General features: G+C 42.2%; 2 protein-coding genes across 6 annotated transcripts in view; one reads left to right on the top strand and one right to left on the bottom strand.

Moving 5' to 3' along the window:
* The window catches only part of IDUA (alpha-L-iduronidase), an 83,827-nt gene that overhangs the window by 44,123 nt on the left and 17,673 nt on the right, over positions 1-22,031 (bottom strand). Inside the window, exon 1 of one of the 5 annotated variants that reach the window (XM_053290601.1) lies at positions 1,916-1,936. The exons of 3 other annotated variants lie outside the window; for them this stretch is intronic. In XM_053290601.1, coding sequence (XP_053146576.1) covers positions 1,916-1,929 — 14 coding nt within the window. In that variant the 5' untranslated portion in view covers positions 1,930-1,936. Of the gene's footprint in view, positions 1-1,034; positions 1,064-1,915; positions 1,937-22,031 lie in introns of those variants that run through there. One more of the 5 variants, XM_053290604.1, reaches the window with a different exon arrangement.
* The window catches only part of SLC26A1 (solute carrier family 26 member 1), a 31,379-nt gene continuing 10,743 nt past the window's right edge, over positions 1,396-22,031 (top strand). Inside the window, exons 1-3 of the mRNA XM_053290598.1 lie at positions 1,396-1,515; positions 7,928-8,051; positions 21,242-21,870. Of these exons, the coding sequence (XP_053146573.1) occupies positions 21,265-21,870 (606 nt within the window). The 5' untranslated portion in view covers positions 1,396-1,515; positions 7,928-8,051; positions 21,242-21,264. The remainder of the gene's footprint in view (positions 1,516-7,927; positions 8,052-21,241; positions 21,871-22,031) is intronic.

Below are 22,031 nucleotides of genomic sequence, written 5' to 3' on the forward strand. Positions count from 1 at the left end.
ATGCAGCATGCCCACATGTGTATTATACTGGAGAGACCAAAAACTTCCAGTTTTACACCGACACAAGGAACATTTTGTAAAAGTATGTTCAATATCATGTTTATCCATAAAACAACCAACTGAGATCAGTGTTTGAACAAAGATGAGTCATGTGTTGGATCTGTAAGCCACGAGATGCTTTTATGCATGCTGGCAACAGTACCTTGTCAATATCATTGAATGTATGTGTAAATCGGCTCACAAATTCTATGACAGCACAATCTATGGAACAGCACATCCTGTTCCAGCGAAGCTATGATCCTTCAGCGTGCTGAGCAAGACTTTAGATGCAAGTAGTGGGTTCCAGGCATCTGTGGCAGACTCTACAGGACCAAGGAGAGCTCCTAGTAAAGAAGGCTGTTGCTCCCATAATGGTCAGAACACCTATCAGCTGTAAAGCAATACTACTGGCCTGCTGAATGTTCAAGCCTCCTTTCTCCATGGATGAGAAATGGCAGGAATTTACATTTAAATTGAAGCCATGTACTCCAGTGTTGCCAGGTGGCCTCCAAGCACATTCTCTACATATTTTACTTATTAACCTATGTCAAGTCTTAGGGTTGCCAGTCAGCTAGCGTTTTCCTACTCTGTTCAGTAAAACAGTGCTTTCCCAAAGAAACAGTATGAGGGCACAAAATGCTAACAAAATCCAGATGATGCCCAAGTAACCCAACAGATTTTGCTTGGGCAGTGTCCACCTTTCCTTGGCTCTTTCCTCAGTTCTGGTTTGGAGGTCAGTACTTTTTATATCAAAAAGCATTAGACCAACCAAGTCTTTGAAGGCAGAATCAAGCTGTAATTAACATTACTAGGCCCTGTTAAGATGGAAGAAGAATGCAATGATGCTAGGGGAATACTTGCCCTGGCAGGTTTTTGCCAATACAGCTGACCTGATGCTAACTGATTTGATAGCTTGTCTAAACCACCCCATTGAAGGCAAGATAAACTAGTCTGGTATTTGTTTAATTTGAGAGCAAGAGGCAGAAGATGCTTACTAAAAGTGAGTTCATAATGCACGTCTTCCACTTGTTAACATCCTGTGTTGTTTCAAACGAGATTCATATAGAAAATATCAAGCTACACAGAAATGCCTCACATGTATTTTTAACATCAAGGACTAAGGGCATTTTACAGGTACTGATTGATTTCGATTTCACACAGAATTGCTATTATTCTGCCCTGTTCAAAATGTGCTTCTGGCTATTGAAAGCCCCCACTATCAAAAATCGCCATTGTGATATTTCTATGACTAAATGGAGCACACACAAAGATAGAGAACTACGAGTAAACAATGAGAGCCTTCAAGCCGATAAAAGCGCGGCCTGCTATTTCCCACTTCTCATTCAGCCTGGCTCTGTTAGCTGATCCTCCGTGCTTCCCTTAGCAATGTGTGTGCTGCAGGAATGAGGCTGAGCGAGAGGCAGGCAAAAGAGGAGAGATGCAGACAAAGAATCATTTGCTCCCTGCTCGATGGAGGTGAGTATGCTTTTAGGTCAGCGTTAAGTGCGTTCTTCATGGTTTCAGGATTTAAGTCATCCATTTTAGTAATGTTTCTCAAAACAGGCAATTGAAACAAAACAAAGCTGCCTCAGAGGCTTTAATTTTTTCTAAAAAAAATAATGCAAATAACATTCATATGTGGGAAGATTCAATTCAGAACTGAGCATCAGGATATGTAATTTGAAGTGTTCCATAGCAGATGATGTAACTCTGTGCTGGCAGGTTTGGACAGCAAGCGTATAAGGTAATTTCAACCCAAATGGAGCTCTGGAATATCTACTGAGGACTTGTACAGGATCAAGTAAAATGGATACTCCTTCCTTTAGCTCTCTATACTACACTGATACATTACAATACTTGTCTAATACATTCTGACCTTGAGGATATCATCGGTATGCCTTCACAAAAGGCTGTGAGTAAATCCTAGATATCATTCCCTGTTTAGATGCTGTTAGCTGGCATGGGAACCAATGCCTTGAATAATCTCCAAGCTGAATGCTTGTGTTGCTTTATATTAATGTAACAGGTGCTAAACCAACTCCTACCAAGAATCAAAGAAATATACATGTTCTTTGCAGCATCGCCTTGAATTGAAAAAAGAATGCATTGAGCTTGAGGGGGGAGGTTTAATGGAGACACTAGCATATTTTATTATTATTATTTTAAAACCCTACCTTTCCCCCGAAATTGCTCAAAACATTTGAGCAATAAATAAGATCAACATTCTCCCTCATGGGGCTATCTATTTGCAGCTTTGTGGTGGCTAGGGTTTATATGAGGAAAATAGTGCAAGGGGAAAGACTGTCATTATCAATCAAGTTTTTATCAAGTTTTTATGTGGAGATTCTCTTTATTGAGCAAGGGAAAGAGCAACTGGCCCTATCCAACCCCAGCACAGCATCTCTCCAGTGGTTGTTGGTATCGATCTTATTTGTCTCTTTGGACTGTGAGCTCTTTGCGGGACAGGGAGCCAAAAGGTCCATTGTATATTTGCCAGCTATTCCATTCAAGATTTGGAAATACCCCTTTTATTCTGATCTCAGGTGAATTTAGTATTGTTGCCTTCACTGACATGGTTTTCTATTTATACGGGCTGTTAATTTAATATTGCCAGTCAGTCTGTACTGTACAGAATAAGCAGTACAGTACTGCTTGTCCAGGCAAATTATCAGTTGACTAGATCAGGGGTTCCCAAATCCCCAGATGTGGGAGCTGGAGTCCAACCACCACAGTCACCACCTGAGCATCCAGATGCTGGGCTGGATCAAGTAGTACTTACTGCCAAACAGCAAATCTAAGTCTTCAGGAGTGCAAACTCCATCCAAAACAGGCTGGAATCCTATTCCCTGTTCAGCATCCCTATTGACTGGGAGCATCTTTAAAAAATAATAATAATAGAAAAAATTATATACTTCTGTCTGTCTATCTCCTGCCCCTCCAGTACAATACTGCTCTAGGCGGCTCACAACAGAAAAAGTAATTTAAAGTTCAAAACAACAAAACAAATAAAACACAGCATAAAATAAAACAAGTAATACAAACTCAATTAAAAACAAAAAATAAAATAAAAGGCCCATCAATTTTATTTTAAGATTTAAGATTTTAAAAGCCTCTCTAAGATGGGTTTTGAGATCTTTTTAAAATATCTCTATCTTGTATGGATTAAACTTCAGATTATTAGTCCACATCTAGACTTTCACTGCCTCCAGGCACCAGTTCAGAACTTCCACTGCTTCCCTGGAGCCAGATGGGAGAGAGAGAGAGAGAGAGAGAGAGAGAGAGAGAGGGGAGTGCCATCAGCATGCTGATGACATTTAACTCCAGATTTCCAGATGATCTCTCCCAGAGGGGTTTCATGTAAATGTCAAACAGCTCAGACCTTGTGAATGGCCATATTCCAATCAACACAGTGTTGAGCAGAAGTCTAGCAAAATGGGCAATTTATGAGGAAAAGGATCCATTAAAAGGACCAGAATAACCACAATACAGTACTCCAGATCCCTGTCCTTGAGAGGATGTCCAAAAGGATTACTTCACTGCTTGTTTCACTACATTTCTTGAACCTGTCAAGGATTATTTCTGAAAGGATTTAATAAGCTAAACACTAACCATCATCCGATCAAATGTGATATGGATTCATTATTAGGAGGAATTGGGACTGTGATCAGGATTCCAAATTCAACAGCTTTAGAGGTTACAATTTGCAAGGCAACACCTCCTATTCATTCCTTAGAACTGGCAAAGTAATATAAATCTATTAATAAGAAAATCTGACTCAAACTATTAAATCAACAGTGTGAGTTCTGAATATTCTGAAGCAAAATATTTATATGAACATGGAAAAAAAGATTCTTGATAAATGCCACCTGCAGACTGCCTTCCGCACTGTGGGAGTAGTGCTACTTTAGGAGAGGCTGTGTGAAGAAAGTGAAACATGCAAATTCAAGTTAAATGTATGCAAGTTTGCATGATTTACTCAAACAGCAGAATTTGGGGCTTATGGCTATAGAAGGTCTCATTTTATCAAAGACTGCCTTGCAAATTTATTTATTTTTTAAGAGATTTAATATACCACCTAATCCACAGGCTCAGGGCGGTGTACAAAACAAAAATAGCATCCAAGATTTTTTAAAAAAAACAAAACTTAAAGGGCAAATGCCTGGTGGAAAAGAAATGTCTTCAATAAGCTTTTTAAGGTTGAAAGGGAGGAGGCAGACCAAATCGGAGGCAGGAGGAGTTCCAGAGTGGAGTGGCAGTGTTTGGTTGTAGTTCTCAGAAGAGAACTAAGTTACATACAGAACTCAGTTATAGTTTGAATCATTCAGATTAGTTGATGTTTGGCATAATACATTTCAAAAATAATTTCTTATGGCCAAAAATATACATTTAAATTATGCCCCTATAGAAAGGCAAAGCATGTTGGATTTAGAACATTGATTAAACAGTTTACAAGTTTTTCCCCTACTCTTATTTGGATCATTAACTTACAAAATATTTTCTTAAAGTCAAAATAGTGCTTTTGAGGACAAATGAGTCCACAAAATGATTAGCCTACAACAAAACAAGTTGTTCTAGTAAGAACTAATCTGACTACTTTCCTTTTACTATCCCTACAACTGAACTGTCACCTTAAGTGGCGCAGCAGGGAAATGCTTGACTAACAAGCAGAAGATTGCCAGTTCAAATCCCCACTGGTATGTTTCCCAGACTATGGGAAACACCTATATTAGGCAGCAGTGATATAGGAAGATGCTGAAAGGCATCATCTCATACTGTGTGGGAGGAGGCAGTGGTAAACCTCTCCTGCATTCTACCAAAGAAAACCACAGGGCTCTGTGGGCACCGGGCGTCAAAATCGACTTGGTGGCACACTTTACCTTTACCTTAGAACTGAACTAAATTTGGTTCAAATCGAGGTCCGCAAGTTAGCCCACTTGTGCCTCAAAAGTGTACTCATCTACCATCTTGAATTCGGGTGGATGACATTATCACAAACTATGCCATTGAGGTGTCCCTGTGTATCACTCACTACAACTGTACCTCATTTGGTTCAAATCGGTCCACAAGTTAGCCCACGTGTGCCTCAAACATTCACACATCTGCCATCTTGGATTGGAGTAGATGACATCATCACAAACTAGGCTACTGAGGTTTTCCCATGTGCCCCTACAGATTTAGCAAATTTGGTTCAAATTGGTTAGTCAGTTCACAAGTTAGTCCACTTGTGCCTCAAAAGTTTACTTGTCCGCCATCTTGAATTGGGATGGATGACATCAATGCAAACTATGCCATAGAAGTGTCCGTGTGTGTCACTCATGACAACTGTACCTAATTTGGTTCAAATTGGATAGGCCGTTCACAGGTTAGCCCACTTGCGCCTCAAATGTTTACGTGTCCGCCAACTTGAATTGGGGTGGATGACATCACTACAAACTATGCCGTTGAGTTGTCACTGTGTGTCCCTACAACTGTACCCGATTTGGTTCATATTGGTCCAGGCGTTGTGAAATTGATGGGGGTGGGGGACACACACACAAATGGACACACAAAATGTCGGGTGATCTCAGAAGCCTACTGGAAAGTAGGCTAACAAACTAGTCCACCTCGTTGCACACACCAATGTTAGTAAATGTGGCCTAAAAGGGTAAAAAGAAATAGAAATAAAATGTTGCCTTTCCTATTTGCCAGAGGAAATTTCTTTCTAGCCTGCCACTCATCCTCCTCTGCAGCTGAACCTACTTCCCTTGCTGCTGGATCAGGCTTAAGGCCTATCTAGCCCAGCATCCTGTTTCCCAAAGTGGCCCACCAGAAGCCCCCAGGCAAAAACTGAGGGCATGCCCTCTCTCCTACTGTTGCTCCCCTGCAACTGGTATTTAAAGGAATCTTGCCTTTTATGCTGGAGGTGGCCTATAGCCCCCTGACGAGCTGCCATTGATAGACCTGTCTTCCATGAATTATCTAAGCCCTTCTTAAAGCCAACTAGGCTGGTGGCTGTAACCACACCTTGTGGCAGAGAATTCCATAGGTTAATTATATGTTGTGTGAAAAAGTAATTCTTTTTGTCGGTCCTAGATTTCATGGAATGGCCCCTGGTTCTAGTATTAAAAGAGAGGGAGAAAAATCTCTCCATCCACTCTCTCCACATACTGGAGAATGACATGTGGCACTTTCTTGATGTGCCTTCCCCATACAAACGAGATTAAATCTTCTCACCTCACATTTTTATCGTGCAGCAAGTTCAAGAAATGCTTGATCAAGGATTTTAACACAGGAATGAGAAAATGGCATCCAACAATGAAGGCAGCGTTATGCTGCAGTCTGCCACCAGGCCAGGCAAGTGCAATAAGCAAACATGACACAGAAACGGAGCACCATGACCTGTGACTCACTGGCTCATCATACAGTGACTGGTCACAGTCTCATTCCTGGCAGAAATCTGAAGATTTTTTTTTGCTTTTGCACACTGGTAAGATTTGTATAGCATAGTGTAAGTACAAAGCATTTTTTAACCTACTTTCCTTAAGGAAACTTATGAGATCACCCAGCTCCCTCCCTCCCTCCCTCAGTGTGTGTGTGTGTGTGTGTGTGTCCCCTCCTATCACCTTTGCAATGCCTAGACCAATTTGGACCAAATTTGGTAGTTAGGGACACTCTGGGGCACCTCAATGGTATAGTTTGTGATGATGTCATCCACCCCAATTCAAGATGGCGGATGCATGAATGCTTGATGCGGAAGTAGACTATCTTGTGAAGATGGTAATTATCAATTAAGATGATAGTGAAAGGAATGTCGGCAGATTGGTTCTTATCAGAACTTCTTGTTTCCTCAGGAGTATGTATGTATGTATGTAGTATTCCTCTCGTTGGTCCAACTCCCACACCCAGAGCCATGCCATGATTTACACAACCTACCTCTCCCAAGAGTTTTTGCCCTGGTGCATATGGAAGGCCTGAAGGGGGGCCACACACCCCCAAAGTCAAGCTGCAATCAGCCCTTGCTTCCCAGCGCATGTCTGCTGTGTGCTTGGTGGTGTACTTCCCCTTTGGGTTGTATGTGTTTCTACAGCAACCCAGGCTCAACAGTGCTTGCTGAGATAGAGCCGGAAGCAGCTTTTAGTTGCTTAGTAGGTGATTTAGCCCTCAAATGGCCATTGAGAAATGACTCATGCACCCCTTCCTAAGAGTATAACAACTTCCTGGGAGGAGGCCTCAGCCTCACATTGCATGCAACATTTTAAAAATGTTTTGACACACAAAGCATGTGGCAAAACTAGAACAAAATCTTCCAGATCCTAACAAAAGCACTTACTTCCACTTATAGAACTGCATACCTAGTGACAGATGGCTTCCAGCTGAATATACATAATATATCTCTAATGGATAGAAACTACGGTGCTATCCTCTGCCAAAGGAAGCATCACAGAGGAAAAATGTGAATTGGGAAGAGGTTTTAAAGTCCAATTATAACTTACTAGATGGCTGTTAATCAATAATTTTTTTAAGCCCTTATTTGATGATCCTGCTTAGTCTGTTTATTTCGGCTTCCAGAAATCCATGTAAGAATGTGATTAAGGTGTAGGGGTGTTTGTGTACAAATGACAAAGGATTTAACAAATTGCATATGCAAGTTAATATCTACATTTAACCAGTGTGCAGATTAACATTTCACTGCTCCTTTGCCCTCCGCAATGAGTTACTCCGATAGAGTGAATGTTAGATAGACTTTTCAAGATCTTTTCAAGGTAAGTTATCTTGCTTTTCTTTATTAAAATGAGGCTGTTTTATTAGCATGCTTTTCATAGTATAATACATAGCTAACTACATTGGTGTGGTGCCCACGACAAATTCTTATCTCAGCTTGTTTTATTTTGCTTCCTTTGCTATGCAGCCCTTCAAGAAAGAAAAGCTAGAAAACTGAACTGAGATCTTCTTGGTATTACCCATATGGACACATGAAGCTGCTGTAATCTCAGCGCTGTCAGCTCTGATGGCAGTGACCTTTCTCAGCTGTGGTATGGCTATTTTTCATTCTTCCTACTGATCTGATGGAATATAGCATGACTTCCATCTAAGGCAATCTTTGCAACACTATAACATGCATTAAAAGTAACATCTCGACACCGTGGTTCTGTTCACTGAAGGCAGCATCACAACCAGTAAGAAGACCTAGATTCCTGTTTATTCAGTTCAGCAAAAATGCAGACTATGGAAGTACAGATAAATAATACATGCAGACCACTGCTAGAAGTTCATTGTTTCAGCCCCGGCTTTGCTAGACAATATCTCATGGAGGGGTCAAAATCTTGTTTGAGGTCTCAGTTATCTAATGTTTTGCTGTTCATGTTGTTACGTGGAGCCATCAAACTAATAATTACAATGTCAATGAGCTAAAAAATATTTTGCTCCATGGCAAGAACAGAAATGAGTAGAGGAGAGCCGGTGCATTCACAGCAATGCAATTCTCACAGGCTTATCAAGCAAGTATCACAACACCTAGTGGGATATGCCATTGGTTTTCATCAGGGGCGCACCTAGGTAATTCTGGCATCCAGACCGCCCCCACTATGAGGTCCCCCCTGCTGCAAGCCCCCCCCAAACCTACTTTTTGGGGCCTCCTGCCGCACTGAACCTCCGAATTTTGGAGCACTGAATGCTGCACTGAACCTCTGAACCTCTGCTGTGCAGCCAAGGGGTGGCTGCTGGCGGGTGAGCCGAGCACAACTCCCCGCCCCCTGGCCCTGGCCGGAGTGACCACTGGGCCTGTCCATTCAGCTCCGCAGCTCTTGCTAACTGCTAGGCGTGCCTGCGCAGTTGCGAGAGATTGTCACAAGTCCGTGGCATCATGGGCTTGTGATGATCTCTTGCAACTGCGCAGGTGCACCTCACAGTTAGCAAGAGCCGCTGGGGCAAACAGACAAGCCCAGTGGTCACTCTGACTGCCGCCGCTGGGGTGAAGAAGGACTATTTGGCTCACCCCCCCTGCAACCACCCCTTGGCTGCACGGCGGCTGAAATTAAAAAACAACAACCATAGGTTTGGTGCAGTGGGGCAGTGGTGGGGTGGCTGCAGGAGGCCCCCCTGGCCATTTAGAGGCCCCCCCCGGACCTTGGAGGCCACAGAACTGGGCGCCAAGGTCCGGGGGTTAGAGCACCTCTGGCTTTCATACATTACATCATACATTAGAGAATCAGACTATTGGTTTTCATACACTGCAAAATTTGTATCAGTGGTTCTTAAATTTCATTATATTAGAAATCACTACCTGGTTTGCTTCTTCCTTGCAAACTTGCTTCTTTCTTGCTTCACTACCACTCAGATGGAGGAGAACCGGTCTTGTGCTGTCAAACATGAATTGTCCCCTTTGCTAAGCAGGGTATGCCAAGGTTTGCATTTGAATGGGAGACTACGTGTGTGGACACTGTAAGATATTCCCTTTAAAGGATCGGGGCCATAGCTCAGAGGAGGAGCATTTGCATGCTTGCAAGCAGAAGGTTCCAAGTTCCCTCCCTGGCTTCTCCAAGATAGGGCTGACAGAGACTCCTGCCTGTAACCTTGGGGAAGCCGCTGCCAGTCTGTGTAAACCATACTGAGCTAGATGGACCAATGGTCTGACTCTGTATAAGGCACCTTCCTATGTTCCAAGTGAGAGGGGTTTTAAAAAACATTTTTTAAACATTAGAACTAGGGAGTGATTAAAATGATTAATTGATTGATTGACTAACTAAACAGAGCTTTGGTGGATCACACTTAATCAGTAGGGGGCAATTTTAATCAGTGACTACTCTTGTTTTGGCAGGGCAGTTATTATCTGGTATGTCATTGTAATCAGAAATGGGGAAACTACATATTAAAACTGGACTTTAAATAATGGGAGGCTGTTTTGGTTATGAGAATGCAAGTTTACTTCTTTATTTTGTAGATTTATATTCCATCTATCCAATGATCTCAGAGCAGGTTACAGCAGTTTTCCTCAAAATAAATATTTCTGTTCACAAGGAGCTCACAAACTAGTAATTGAAATGGCTTGTGGAGGGGGGCGTGAATTATAAAAGAAATCAAATGCAAAAAAAAATGCCATTTTATAGACTTAAAACCCATTTTTTTAAAAAATCCTTTAATAACTTAGTAAGGCATCTATACTAAAGTTTTAGTACAAATATATTTAATTGATTAATTTGTCCTAAGGCAGATCGCCACCTAATGGTGCAGCGGGGAAATGACTTGATTAGCAAGCCAGAGGTTGCCAGTTCGAATCCCGGCTGGTATGTTTCCCAGACTACAGGAAACACCTATATCAGGCAGCAGCGATATAGGAAGATGCTGAAAGGCATCATCTCATACTGTGCGGGAGGAGGCAATGGTAAACCCCTCCTGTAGTCTACCAAAGACAACCACAGGGCTCTGTGGTCGCCAGGAGTCAACACTGACTTGACGGCACACTGTACCTTTAAGGCAGATTATTAACCAAGTAAAATGATTTAATTAGTTGATGGCGTTAAGTAAAAACTACTGGGCCTTTCCTCCATGACTTCACCATGAGCCCCACTGCCTGTTAAGATCATCTGGAGAGGTTCGTCTGCAGTTACCACCAACTCGTTTGGCGGCTACTTGGGAACGGGCCTTCTCTGTTGCTGCCCCTGGACTTTGGAATGCGCTCTCTGTTGAAATAAGAGCCTCCTCATCTCTGGCAACTTCTTAAAAGACACTGAAGGCGCATTTATTCACCCAGGCTTTAAATTAGATTTATGGTTTTAACATTTTGAAAACTGGGTTTTAAACGTTTTTAATGTTTTCAATGATTTTAATTGTAAACTGCTCAGAGACGCAAGTTTTGGGCGGTATAGAAATAGATTAATTAATTAATTAATTAATTAATGACTGTGATTCAAAAGAGTAATAGGCACGCACGAGGAAGAACTGTGAACAGAAGCAAGGCTTTGAGAACTGAACTTTCACTGCAATCACCTGCACTGCTAATGGAACAAGCTTGTAGATTTTAATCTGTATAGTGAAATGTGGATTTCCTCTTTGGCATCTAGTAGAAACTTGAAAGAAATGTCCATCTATTCAACATTCTCCTTAACCATTTTCATTAGAGAGTATTTGAAAGTGAATGAGAAACCACCGGTGGCTCTTGGACCACAGATCAAAATCCACCAATGTATACTGTGAGCGAAGGAAAAAACAGTGGCCACAACATCCCAACTAACACAACCGTTATGTAGCCTTGTGTGCAGAGCATGCTTTGGAAGCGCAGCTGTTCATGTGCATGGGGGTAGGGGTGATTTTCACCATCTCCCCTTCCCCTAGAAGCACTGTGTGCAAGATGCAATTCCACCCCAGCCCTCTAGGGTATAACTGTGCATTGCACAGAGTACTTCTGGGGAAAGTGGAGAACGGCTAAAACCCTCCCTCTCTACATGAAAACCTGCACTTCAGAAGCAGGAGTGCATTTCCTGCATGTGTGCTTCTTCCGGCTGCAGTGTTAATTAAAATGTAGGCCAGCTATCCTGCAGCAAACAGGTAGCTATGTTAGTTTCTGGCTTTTGTAGTGCAGACACATCCACCTTCCTAAAATCAGCCAGACTGCTATCTTGCCCAAACATTGCCAAATTTTTACACGCATCAAAATTAGGTATGGACGTAATTGTGTGGATCATTTCCTTGGTTTTTAAATTGGGCTAGCTTGACTGGAAGCTAATCTGTTGCTTATCACTTATAGATGCCCCGGGGGGTACTTGTGAGTAGTGCTGTTGAAATTATTGGGACAAGTTCACTTGTCCTATTAATTTCAATGGGATAGTTTGTCTCATAACTGTAACATTTGAGTGTGTGTGTGTGTGTGTGTGTGTGTGTGTGTGTGTGTGTGTGTGTGAAAAATTAAATCTCTATGTGGTACCTGAGCTGGAGGTTTCAGACAGAAAGAGCACACTTGTTTAAAAAGACTGAAACCCTCTGACTTACAGTAAGCAAAGTCATATCTCAGCATTCAGTACACCCAGTTTCACATCACATCCTTCATTGCCAATACACAACAATGCCATCCCTGCAATTTCAAGACATCAGAGCTTGGGAGAGGAGAGGTGGTCTTCTGGTAGCAAGCATGACTTGTCCCCTTAGCGAAGCAGGGTCCATCCTGGTTGCATATGAATGGGAGGCTAGAAGTGTGAGCACTGTAAAATATTCCCCTCAGGGGATAGAGCCGCTCTGGGAAGAGCAGAAAGTTCCAAGTTCCCTCCCTGGCATCTCCAAGATAGGGCTGAGAGAGATTCCTGCCTGCAGCCTTGGAGAAGCCACTGCCAGTCTGTGAAGACAATACTGAGCTAGATAGACCAATGGTCTGACTCAGTATATGGCAGTTTCCTATGTTCCTATGATACATAATGTTATACATTAAATGAACTGTGCACATCGTAAAACAACAAAAATGGTTTTGCAAAAGGCTCCAAAGCCAAACAAAAACAAGTTGTCCTGAATCCCCCTTCAGTCATCACTTCTGCCAGAGACAGTACTGTCTGGGATCAATTATTATACAGGCTCCACTTTAAAGGATTATTGCTTGTTTAATGTTTGCCACTGAAAATGAACAAGTGAACAACTGAGGTCAGATGGATACAAGTTGGAAACAAGACCGACAAAAACACGCGAGTGGTTTCGGATTGCACTTTGTGGTCTCTTGATTATGCCCTTCAATATTTACCTAGCACAGTCTATTGCTTGATTATGGTACTGCCTACTAGTATTAAAGCACATCCATGCCATTCGTTAACCTCAGTGTGCCTGGATGCAAAGACTGTGAAACTTCCATTGTTACGTACATCGCAAAACAAGATAGGTAAGGAGGAGATATTTCTTTCACTAACATGGGGTTGTTATATTTTGTGTTGACATCACAGCTGAAGTGTGGAGCAGCACAAATCATGCAGTGCATGATTTGTGAGCAGCACAATGCAGTGAAAAAAATAGATTCAGAAATAGTTTTTATTCAGAAGCAAATCATGGGTCTCAATATATTCCAAGTGTTGGTGGCTGGATGCATAGCTTTGCTCTTTTCAGAGAACAAGAAGAGATGAAAACCCTTAAAATGAAAGAATATTCCTCCAGTTCTTCAACTAGTGCTTGGAATTCACTGGAACCTATTATTGCTCAACTTCAACAATAACAAAAAACTTCTTGTACCCACTTGGGCTTTAAAAAAAAATTAAACAGACGTTATGCCATTTTCTCACAATAAGATACTTCTGTAACTCTCTTTGAAATAACAAACAATACAGATTTATTTATTAATAGTCACATTACTATACTGCCGTCCAAAAATGATCATAGTACAATATCTCAAATAATAATAAAATTGGATTTTGTAAGTAACCCTTACAATAACCCCGTAACGTAAGTCAGTATTTTTTGCTTCAATGAGATTGCTCCACTCCATGTTCCCTCAACACAGAAGGTGAAGAGTCATCTTCATATTCCATCATAATGCCAGAGTTGTAGAACGACCTCCCTTAAGAGGTCCAGTAGATTTGCCTCTTGGCTTTTAGGCAGTTGGGTAAAGCCTGTTTGTTGAGCAAGGCTTTTGGGCATCAATAAGTGCTGGTATTGTTTTGGGTCTGTTTGGAAAGAAGAGTCATATTTGAAGAGGATTTATTATTACTAGAAAAATTAATGATAGATTTAGGTTTTCGTTATTTTAATGTTGGATTGTAAGCCACCTTGAGCTTCCAACAAGATGGGGTTAAAATGCTTTAAATACATCATGAATTATTATCCCCATATCACAAATGTAGATACAGAGGCATTAAGAATAGCGACAGAAGCCATAAGTAAGCTCATGGGTGACATGAGATTCTAAACCAGGTACTTCCCAGCTCATATTTTTAAATATTACACCACACCAGCTTTCAATGGGTTCACAATCTGACCAGCTCTCAAAAGCTACCACCACATTTACAGCGAAAATCAAACCATTTGAGTCCCCTGTCCTAAATGAGCAAAGAGGCACCTTTTAAAAGTGGTGGTTCTGCTTATTTAGCAGGGGGGAGCAACTGGCCCTATCTATCCCCAGCACAGCATCCCTCCAGTGGCTGTTGCTGGTGTCTTTTTATGTTCCTTTTTAAAAGACTGTGAGCCCTTTGGGGACAGGGAGCCATTTTATTTGTTTATTTTTATCTCTGTTAACCACTTTGGGAACTTTTGTTGAAAAGTGGTATATAAATATCCACTGAATTCGTATCTTATATAAAATAGCAGCTGGGGGGAGCTTCACCATGAGATGACAGCGTCCTTAAAGAAGCTTGGCGGGGTGGGGGTGGGCCCTTTCAGTTAATGTTAATGGCAGCAACAAGAACAAGGCCCAGGAGGTCGCTTTGCTTGTCCTGCCCTGAGGACAGCCCTGCAGCTGAAGGTCCCTTTGTGGTGAGAAAAGTGTATAATGCCTGTTTGTCTTTGCTAAGAACAGGGTATTTGGATAATGATTGAAGTGGAGCCCTTCCTTTGAAGACAAATCAACAAGTTATTGTAATAGCTCAGTTAGTATTCTAAGCATCTACCTAGAGAGGCTTCCTTTGAATGAATATTTTGTTAGCTGAAATGTTGCCAAGTATTACCAGCTCATTGACCCTTTATTTAGAAATTACCATTCAGCACACAAAATTGAGACAAAGATGCTGGCAAATGAGGTCAAGCGGATGTCTTGTTTTTCCATTTCTGTACTGCCTGGTATTTTATTAGACCTGTCCTTATTTTGTAAATATACTTTAACAAGAAACATGTTAGACTGTGCTGTACCATGTCACAGAAAGCTCTAAATATCATTTATGGTCAAATAAAGCAATACAGGTGTTGCGTAAAGCAGAGGTTTTTAAAACAGCTGCTATAAAACCAGTAGCCTACGATCTTAAAAAACTGGGGTCTTTCTCAAAGTCTCAAATCAGACTCTGATTTAATATAAACATTCTTTCAGCAAGCCTCCTATGCAATCAAGATGCATCGTGGGAGTTGTGCGAGTAGTTAAAATTCCTGAATTATATTTACTTGCTTCCCTGTTACCTCATTTTCCAGTGACTTATGGCCTCATGCGTGTTTACTCAGAAGCAAGCGCCAATGAGTTCCATGGGACTTATTCTCAAGGAAGTGTGTTTAGAACTGCAGCTTGTCTTTACTGATTGAGACTCTTCTCTATAACAATTAAACAGAAAGCCAACCTATCTAAATTAGGGATATCAAAAATGAACCGACTTATGGTCCGATGAACCGGTTTGGCCTAAACGCAAATTGGTTCGGCAGTTCGAGTGCAGGGCCTGGGAGGGGCAGAAAGCAGCACCTTTCAAAGAGAGTATAGCAGGTCCTTACCTGCATGACTGCTACTCCATGCAGCTTCCTGCTGACGCAGCGCTCCCTACAACAGCCTGCGCACAGCACACTCATGGCCTCCCTGCATGCGTGGAAGCCATTTGTGTGGTCAGCAACACCATGCTGACCACCGAAATGGCTTCCGCATATGTGCAGAGGCCATGCGCATACGCAGGTAAGGACCTGCTATACTCTCTTTTAAAGGTGACACACGCTGCCCCCGAGCACTGCACTCAAACAGCCAAACTGGTTCGTAGTTGGGCCGAATTGGGATGAACTGGTTTGTCAGTCCACAAAACCTGTCATTTTCGAGCCAGTGCATGAACCTTCGTTTGTGCACATCCCTAATTTAAATAATACCCATTCAGGAAAATACTAAGTAGCATTGTTCAAAAAGATAAACAACCCTTATTCTCCTTAAAAGAAGACACATCCCTTTCTCCAAAACAACACTATCGAACCATAATTCAGGATGTCCTGAATAAGTGATGTTTAAGGTACAGTTCGTTTTTTAATTTGATTTTGGACACACATAGATGCAACAGATATGTAAGATATATGTCAGAGATCTCCTGTTTCTGTTTGCCCACCAGTATGGTTATCACAAAGCACCCACAACCCTGAATGGCTTGGGTCTGAGTTATCTTAGAGAGCGCTTTCTTCTACATCATCCCCACCGCACGTTAAGGTCATCTGAGGAGGTCCGTATCCAGTTACCACCGGTTTGTTTGGTGGCGACTCAGAGGCAGGACTTCTCTGTAGCTGCTCCTGGGCTGTGGAATGCACTCCCAGAAGAAATCCACAATCTTAACTCTTTGTTGACCTTCAGGAGAGCCCTTAAAACCTATCTGTTTGGCCTGGCCTTCCAGGGTTTTTAATTAGTTTTAATTGTTTTAATATTGTAACATGGTTTTCAGGGTTTTAATTGTTCTGATTGGTTAATTGTTTTTTAATGATGTTTTAATTGTTAATTGATGTTTATATTTATATTTCTGTTTTAGCTGTTATTGGTTTTAACGGTTTCTTTTTTAATTGTAAACCACCCTGAGCCATTTTGGAAGGGCGGTATAAAAACTGAATGAATGAATAAATAAATAAACCTCAGATATATCAACACTTTAGGCAATCCCCTGCTAACTGGGCAAAGAGGTGATTCTCTTTATTGGGCAGGGGGAGAGTAACTGGCCCTCTCCACCCCCAGCACAGTACCTCCAGTGACTGTTGCTGGTGTCTATCTGGTGTTTCTTTTTAGATTGTGAGCCCTTTGGGGACAGGGAGCCATCTTATTTATTTATTATTTCTCTGTGTAAACCGCCCTGAGCCATTTTTGGAAGGGTGGTATAGAAATTGAATAATAATAATAATAATAATAATAATTATTATTATTATTATTATTAATCCAGCTTTCCCCAACAAAGGGAAGACAAAATGGGTGCAGGATAGCCTTATGTAGTGTGCAGATAATCACTTCTGTTCAGCAATGGGAGCAACGTCTCCCTTATCACTACTGTGATACATATCACTACCATGGCAGTTCTAATTCAGCACCACTAGCTTGATAACAGTACAAGCTGACAATGGGCTAGGGTGAAGTCTCCTTATTTTCCTCAGTCCAGACACTTCCCTGTATCCCTTACAAGCCAATCAAGCAGTGAAACTCACTATACCAGATGAAAATCAAATGGTACTTAAATGGCAAGGGCTCTCTTGCATGGGAGTCTTCTACTTTGTCTTTTAACAGCCTCCCTGCTTGGGAGCTTATTTGGTAAAGTGGACAGAGGCTCATCCGACTGCCCAGAAAATATCTGGATCCCTAGATAACAATGTATTACAGAGGCGCCTTGATTAAGAAATAATAATCTTGTACAACAGCAGCTCTGTGGTAATGCAGTAAAGAAAGCTTAACACTAGCACCCCCTGCTGAGAGAAATATTTAAATATTTCAACTGGCAGCCAAGGATCTGATCATCTGGTGTTGCATCAAACATGATATACTGTACGTATATTTTCTTCAGTTTGTTTTCTATGCCTTACATTCCCCATATGGAGGAGAAATTGTGTTTATTTAAAAGACGCATATGCCACCATTCTTCACAATTGAATTCACAGCGGCTTACAAAAAAATTAATTCACAATAAAATACAGTAAAAGAAAAGCGGTGTATAAAACCAATAACAGAACAGAGATAAACCAATTAGTTAACAAAGAGCAGCAGCAGTGATTTTAAAAGTGTCGCTGTGGGAGGCCCTGCTGGAATGAAAAGCTTTTCAAATTCCATTTAAAATTGACTTAGAGAGGGCGCAACATGGTATTATTTCAGTTGTACTTGGATCATTCCGCCCCCAACCCCAGTTGTTACATTTTAAAAATGTATTTGTACATCACTTTATGCTGACTTGGAAAGCCAACTTATTTATTTATTTGATTGATTGATTGATTGATTGATTGATTGATTTCCTTGCCTCCTCACTCAGATGGCTCTAGGACCATTACTAATAATATTCCCTTGAGTTACAGTATTATGCCACTTAATATGGTTGGAGGTTTACTAGTAAAAGGGGGCAGAGTTAAGAACAAATAAATAATTGCTGTGGCTTCTCACGTCTGTGAACACAGCTCTCACTACTTCGATATACCATCACAGAATATACCTTGGAAGGAAGTTAGGCATATTGATGTAAGTTCATCTACTGAGAGGTATATTACTGGTATGCATTACTATCACTGGTGGTGTTCTTCTTTGCGGCCACTTCTGTAAAGAGGGGGCACAAGGAAGTTTGCATGGCAGGTTTAAAATTGAACTGGAGAACATTTTCCCCCACTCAGTATATCTATAAGACACATTGCCATTAAAGCCATATTTCCCGAATGTCTGACAGTTGGAACACATGTTTCTGTGAATTAAAACTGGAAGGACACTTATATCTGAAAAGGTTCAATTTCAAATAAAAAGAGCCCGTCTCCTTTGTTCCTACTGAGCGTTTCTGTTCAGAGTATGCCTCCGGACTGAACATATAAAGCTAAGCTACGTTATACTGAGATGCCAGATAATTGATCCATTTAGGTCACTATTGTCTACTCTGACAGGCAGCAGCTCTCCGGGTTTTTGGACAGATCTCTTCCGGACAGATCCCTACCTAGAGATGTTTCATCACCTCTAGGAAGGGCCAGACATCCAGCTCCACCTAGAGATGCCAAGGATTGAACCCAGAGGCGCTCTTACCTCTGGACTTTGAGGTCAAAGTCAGGGTCTCCACAGCCCCTGGGCCCCCTCAAATCCTCTTTAGTCTGTCCTGGGTGGTGTGGTTGCCTGGAGGAGCATGATGATGCTTAATTTGCAGAAGAGGGGGGCCTCCAAAGGCCTTTAGGTCCAGGCTCCAAAATTACCTAAGGTGCACCTCTGATTGAACCTAGGACCTTCTGCATGTAAAGCAGGTTCTCTGCCATTAAGCTACAACCCCTCCCCTGAAGCACAACTGGAAGGAAGCAAGCCCAGAACAATGACTCATGTAGAGACTCAATGGGCAGTGTCCTGTATGGGCAGGTACTCTGCACTGGAAGTGATTGATCCAGTTGCAACCACTGCAGAAATGCACTAAAATTAATCACCCTTAGACTAGCTCACTGCTACTGCTGCTGTTTTTGTTGTTATTTTCCTTCTCACAGTACACTAGCACTCTAGTTTCCGTTTATACTAGCCGACCCCGCACAGAGCATCTGTGCGATCTTTGGGGCTGGTGGTTCTCCCTTCCCCCCACCTTCTGCCCCAGTCTCTTCTGCCCCCCACCTTCTGCTCCAGTCTAACCTGCCCTCCCCCCAGTCTGTGCCACCTCCTCTCACCCCCCACTGGGCGTGGCATGGCTCTGCCGCCCGCATAGCCGGGCTCCTCTCAGTGGTGCAGCTCTGCTGCTCACTGCCCTCCACCTCTTCCTGGTGGCCCAGCTGCCGCCTCACCGCAGCCAGCCCGGGCTGGGCACACGTGGCTCCACCACCCACCCAGCTAGGCTCCTCTCGGCAGCCTAGCTCTGCCACCTGCTGCCGCCTCCTCTTCCTGGCGGCCCAGCTGCCTCTCCTCACCACCACCTCACCACTGCCACCACCTACCCACCACGGCCAGAACTGCCGGAGCCACTGCTGCCGCCTCCCTGCTGCCTGCTTCTGCCCCCCTGCACTTTCTTCCCCCACTCCCAGAGACCAGGCCTGGGCCTGGCTCCACTGCCGCATTTCCACCCACCTTGCATCCCCACGCATTTCTGCCTGCCATGCACATCCAGCCGGCTTAGATAATTAATTACATAGACTATAGTAAACTATAACTTTTCATGATTTTTTACAATATATTCCTGTAAACAATCATGAAAACAGAAGTACAGACTGTACCCTGAATTTGTACCCCTTCCTGTTATGGAATAATTAAGGAACAATCTAATTATTTGGGTTTTTCTTTTCAAAATGTAATATCTATTATCTATTATATATTTTGAAAAATTTGTTTGTGTGAAATAAAAGTCATACTTCTTGATGACCTACAGATGCAGGTCCGAAATTTTGCATACACAATCCTGCCCTGAAATTAGCTGAATGCACTATTTTTTACACCAGAATATACTCGGGGGCGGGGGTTAAAATAAAAATAAAATAAATAAAGATAGATATAGATATATAGTTTTTAAAAAGAAATTCTGAATCTCATACTTCCTAACTACCTAAAGATACCATACTTTGCCTGAATAGTCCTGCCACTTAAATTTAGCTGAATCCACTACTTTTTAAACTGGGATATACTTGGGGATCTATCTGTCTATCTGTCTATCTATCTATCTACACACACACACACACACACACACAAATTCTGAATTAATCATCATATTCATATTTTAGCCGTTATTGTTCTCAACAGATTTTTAACACTCAATAAGATCAATAATTCCGAAGTAACACAATGCCCCCCCCCAAACGGAAGATCTTCTCAGATTCAAATTTACTATGATTCGAATTAAATTACCATACATATATGGTCAATAAAAAGAACTAACTGAGCCCACACAGAACATCTGCATGCTAGTTCTCCCCTCCCTCTTTCCCTCGCCTCAGCACTCTTCACATACTCTGGGCTCCCCCCTACTGCAGCCAACCGTCGCCCCCTCGTGCGTGAATAGCACACCCAGAAACTTCCCCACCCTCACCCGAGACCTGCTCCTCCTCCTCCCTGCTGGAGCAGCAGCAGCAGTGGTTGACCAGCCCCTTACAGGCTCCACCTTGGCCTGGCCCGCCAAGCACAGGACCACCTCCCCCAACATTAAACCCCCACTAGCTGATCCAGCCCTCTGCCCTGGCAAGCCAGGACCCCCTCCCTCGACATTAACCCCCAACAGTTGTTCCTTCTCCTCCTCCTTGCAGCTCTGACTGAAGTCTCGCAAGAGTGGCTTTCAAACTCTCGCGAGATGTGCTGCATACCACCTAAGCCGTGTGTGTGTGTGTGTGTGTGTGTGTGTGTGTGTGTGTGTTTGAAGTTGAAAACTTTCAAATTTCAAAGTGTTCTTTTAGTTCCCCTTTGCAATCACATTTATGAAAAATTCTATTACATACATTTAATTTCTTGAATTTGCTTAGAAGTGTAATCTACACAAAATAAATTTGCTAGGTCAACAACGGGCCTCACTTAATAGTTTTAAGTATTTGTTTAGGCCACTCAGAATCTTTAAGACTGTGCATTATTTAGACTGTATAAACAATGACTTTTTCAAACACAGCCTATCCTACACTAATCTTTAGTTTAGATCCAAGACAGGAAACATGCAATTATGCATCATGGTCAAGCCAATCAAATAATAATCTCCTTACATTACAGGAACTGATTAAGACTTCCTCAGGATGGAAAAGGAAATGGAGGTCATTAAAATGGAGAATGGATCCCTGCTCCAGTTTTATATGGACAGAAAGACTCCTGTCAAGGTCCCCAAAATGGAAATGCTCCAGAGCCTCCTGAGAAAAAACTGTTCCTGCACAGCAAGAAGCACCAAAAAGGCAGTTATGGACTTCTTCCCAGTGTTGCAGTGGCTTCCCAAATACAAGTGCAAGGAATACATTTGGGGGGACATCATGTCTGGCTTGGTCATTGGGATCATTTTAGTACCTCAAGCAATTGCCTACTCTCTACTAGCAGGTCTGAAGCCAATTTATAGTCTTTACACATCTTTCTTTGCCAACATCATCTACTTTCTCATGGGTACCTCTCGGCACGTGTCAGTTGGCATTTTCAGCCTGTTAAGTTTAATGGTTGGCCAGGTTGTGGATAGAGAACTACTCTTGGCGGGGTTTGACCTCAGTGACGATCCTCAGGAAGCCATAGATGGCAGTGACCATTTGAATGCTACAGTTTACAATGTCACCCTTGGCCTGATGAGCACTGAATGTGGGAAAGACTGCTACGCTATTGGGGTGGCTACAGCACTGACCTTCTTGGCTGGAGTTTATCAGGTAATACCTGTATCTACCCTTTTAGTAACACATGTCCAACATTCAACTTAGTCTAGTCAACATTACATTGAAAGAAAGATCATATTATTTATTTTAGTTTTATACCGCCCAACACTTGTTTCTCTGGGCACTTTACAATAAAACAAAATAAAAAACAGAAA

Source organism: Hemicordylus capensis, chromosome 2, assembly GCF_027244095.1.
Source record: "Hemicordylus capensis ecotype Gifberg chromosome 2, rHemCap1.1.pri, whole genome shotgun sequence".
Lineage (NCBI taxonomy): Eukaryota > Metazoa > Chordata > Lepidosauria > Squamata > Cordylidae > Hemicordylus > Hemicordylus capensis.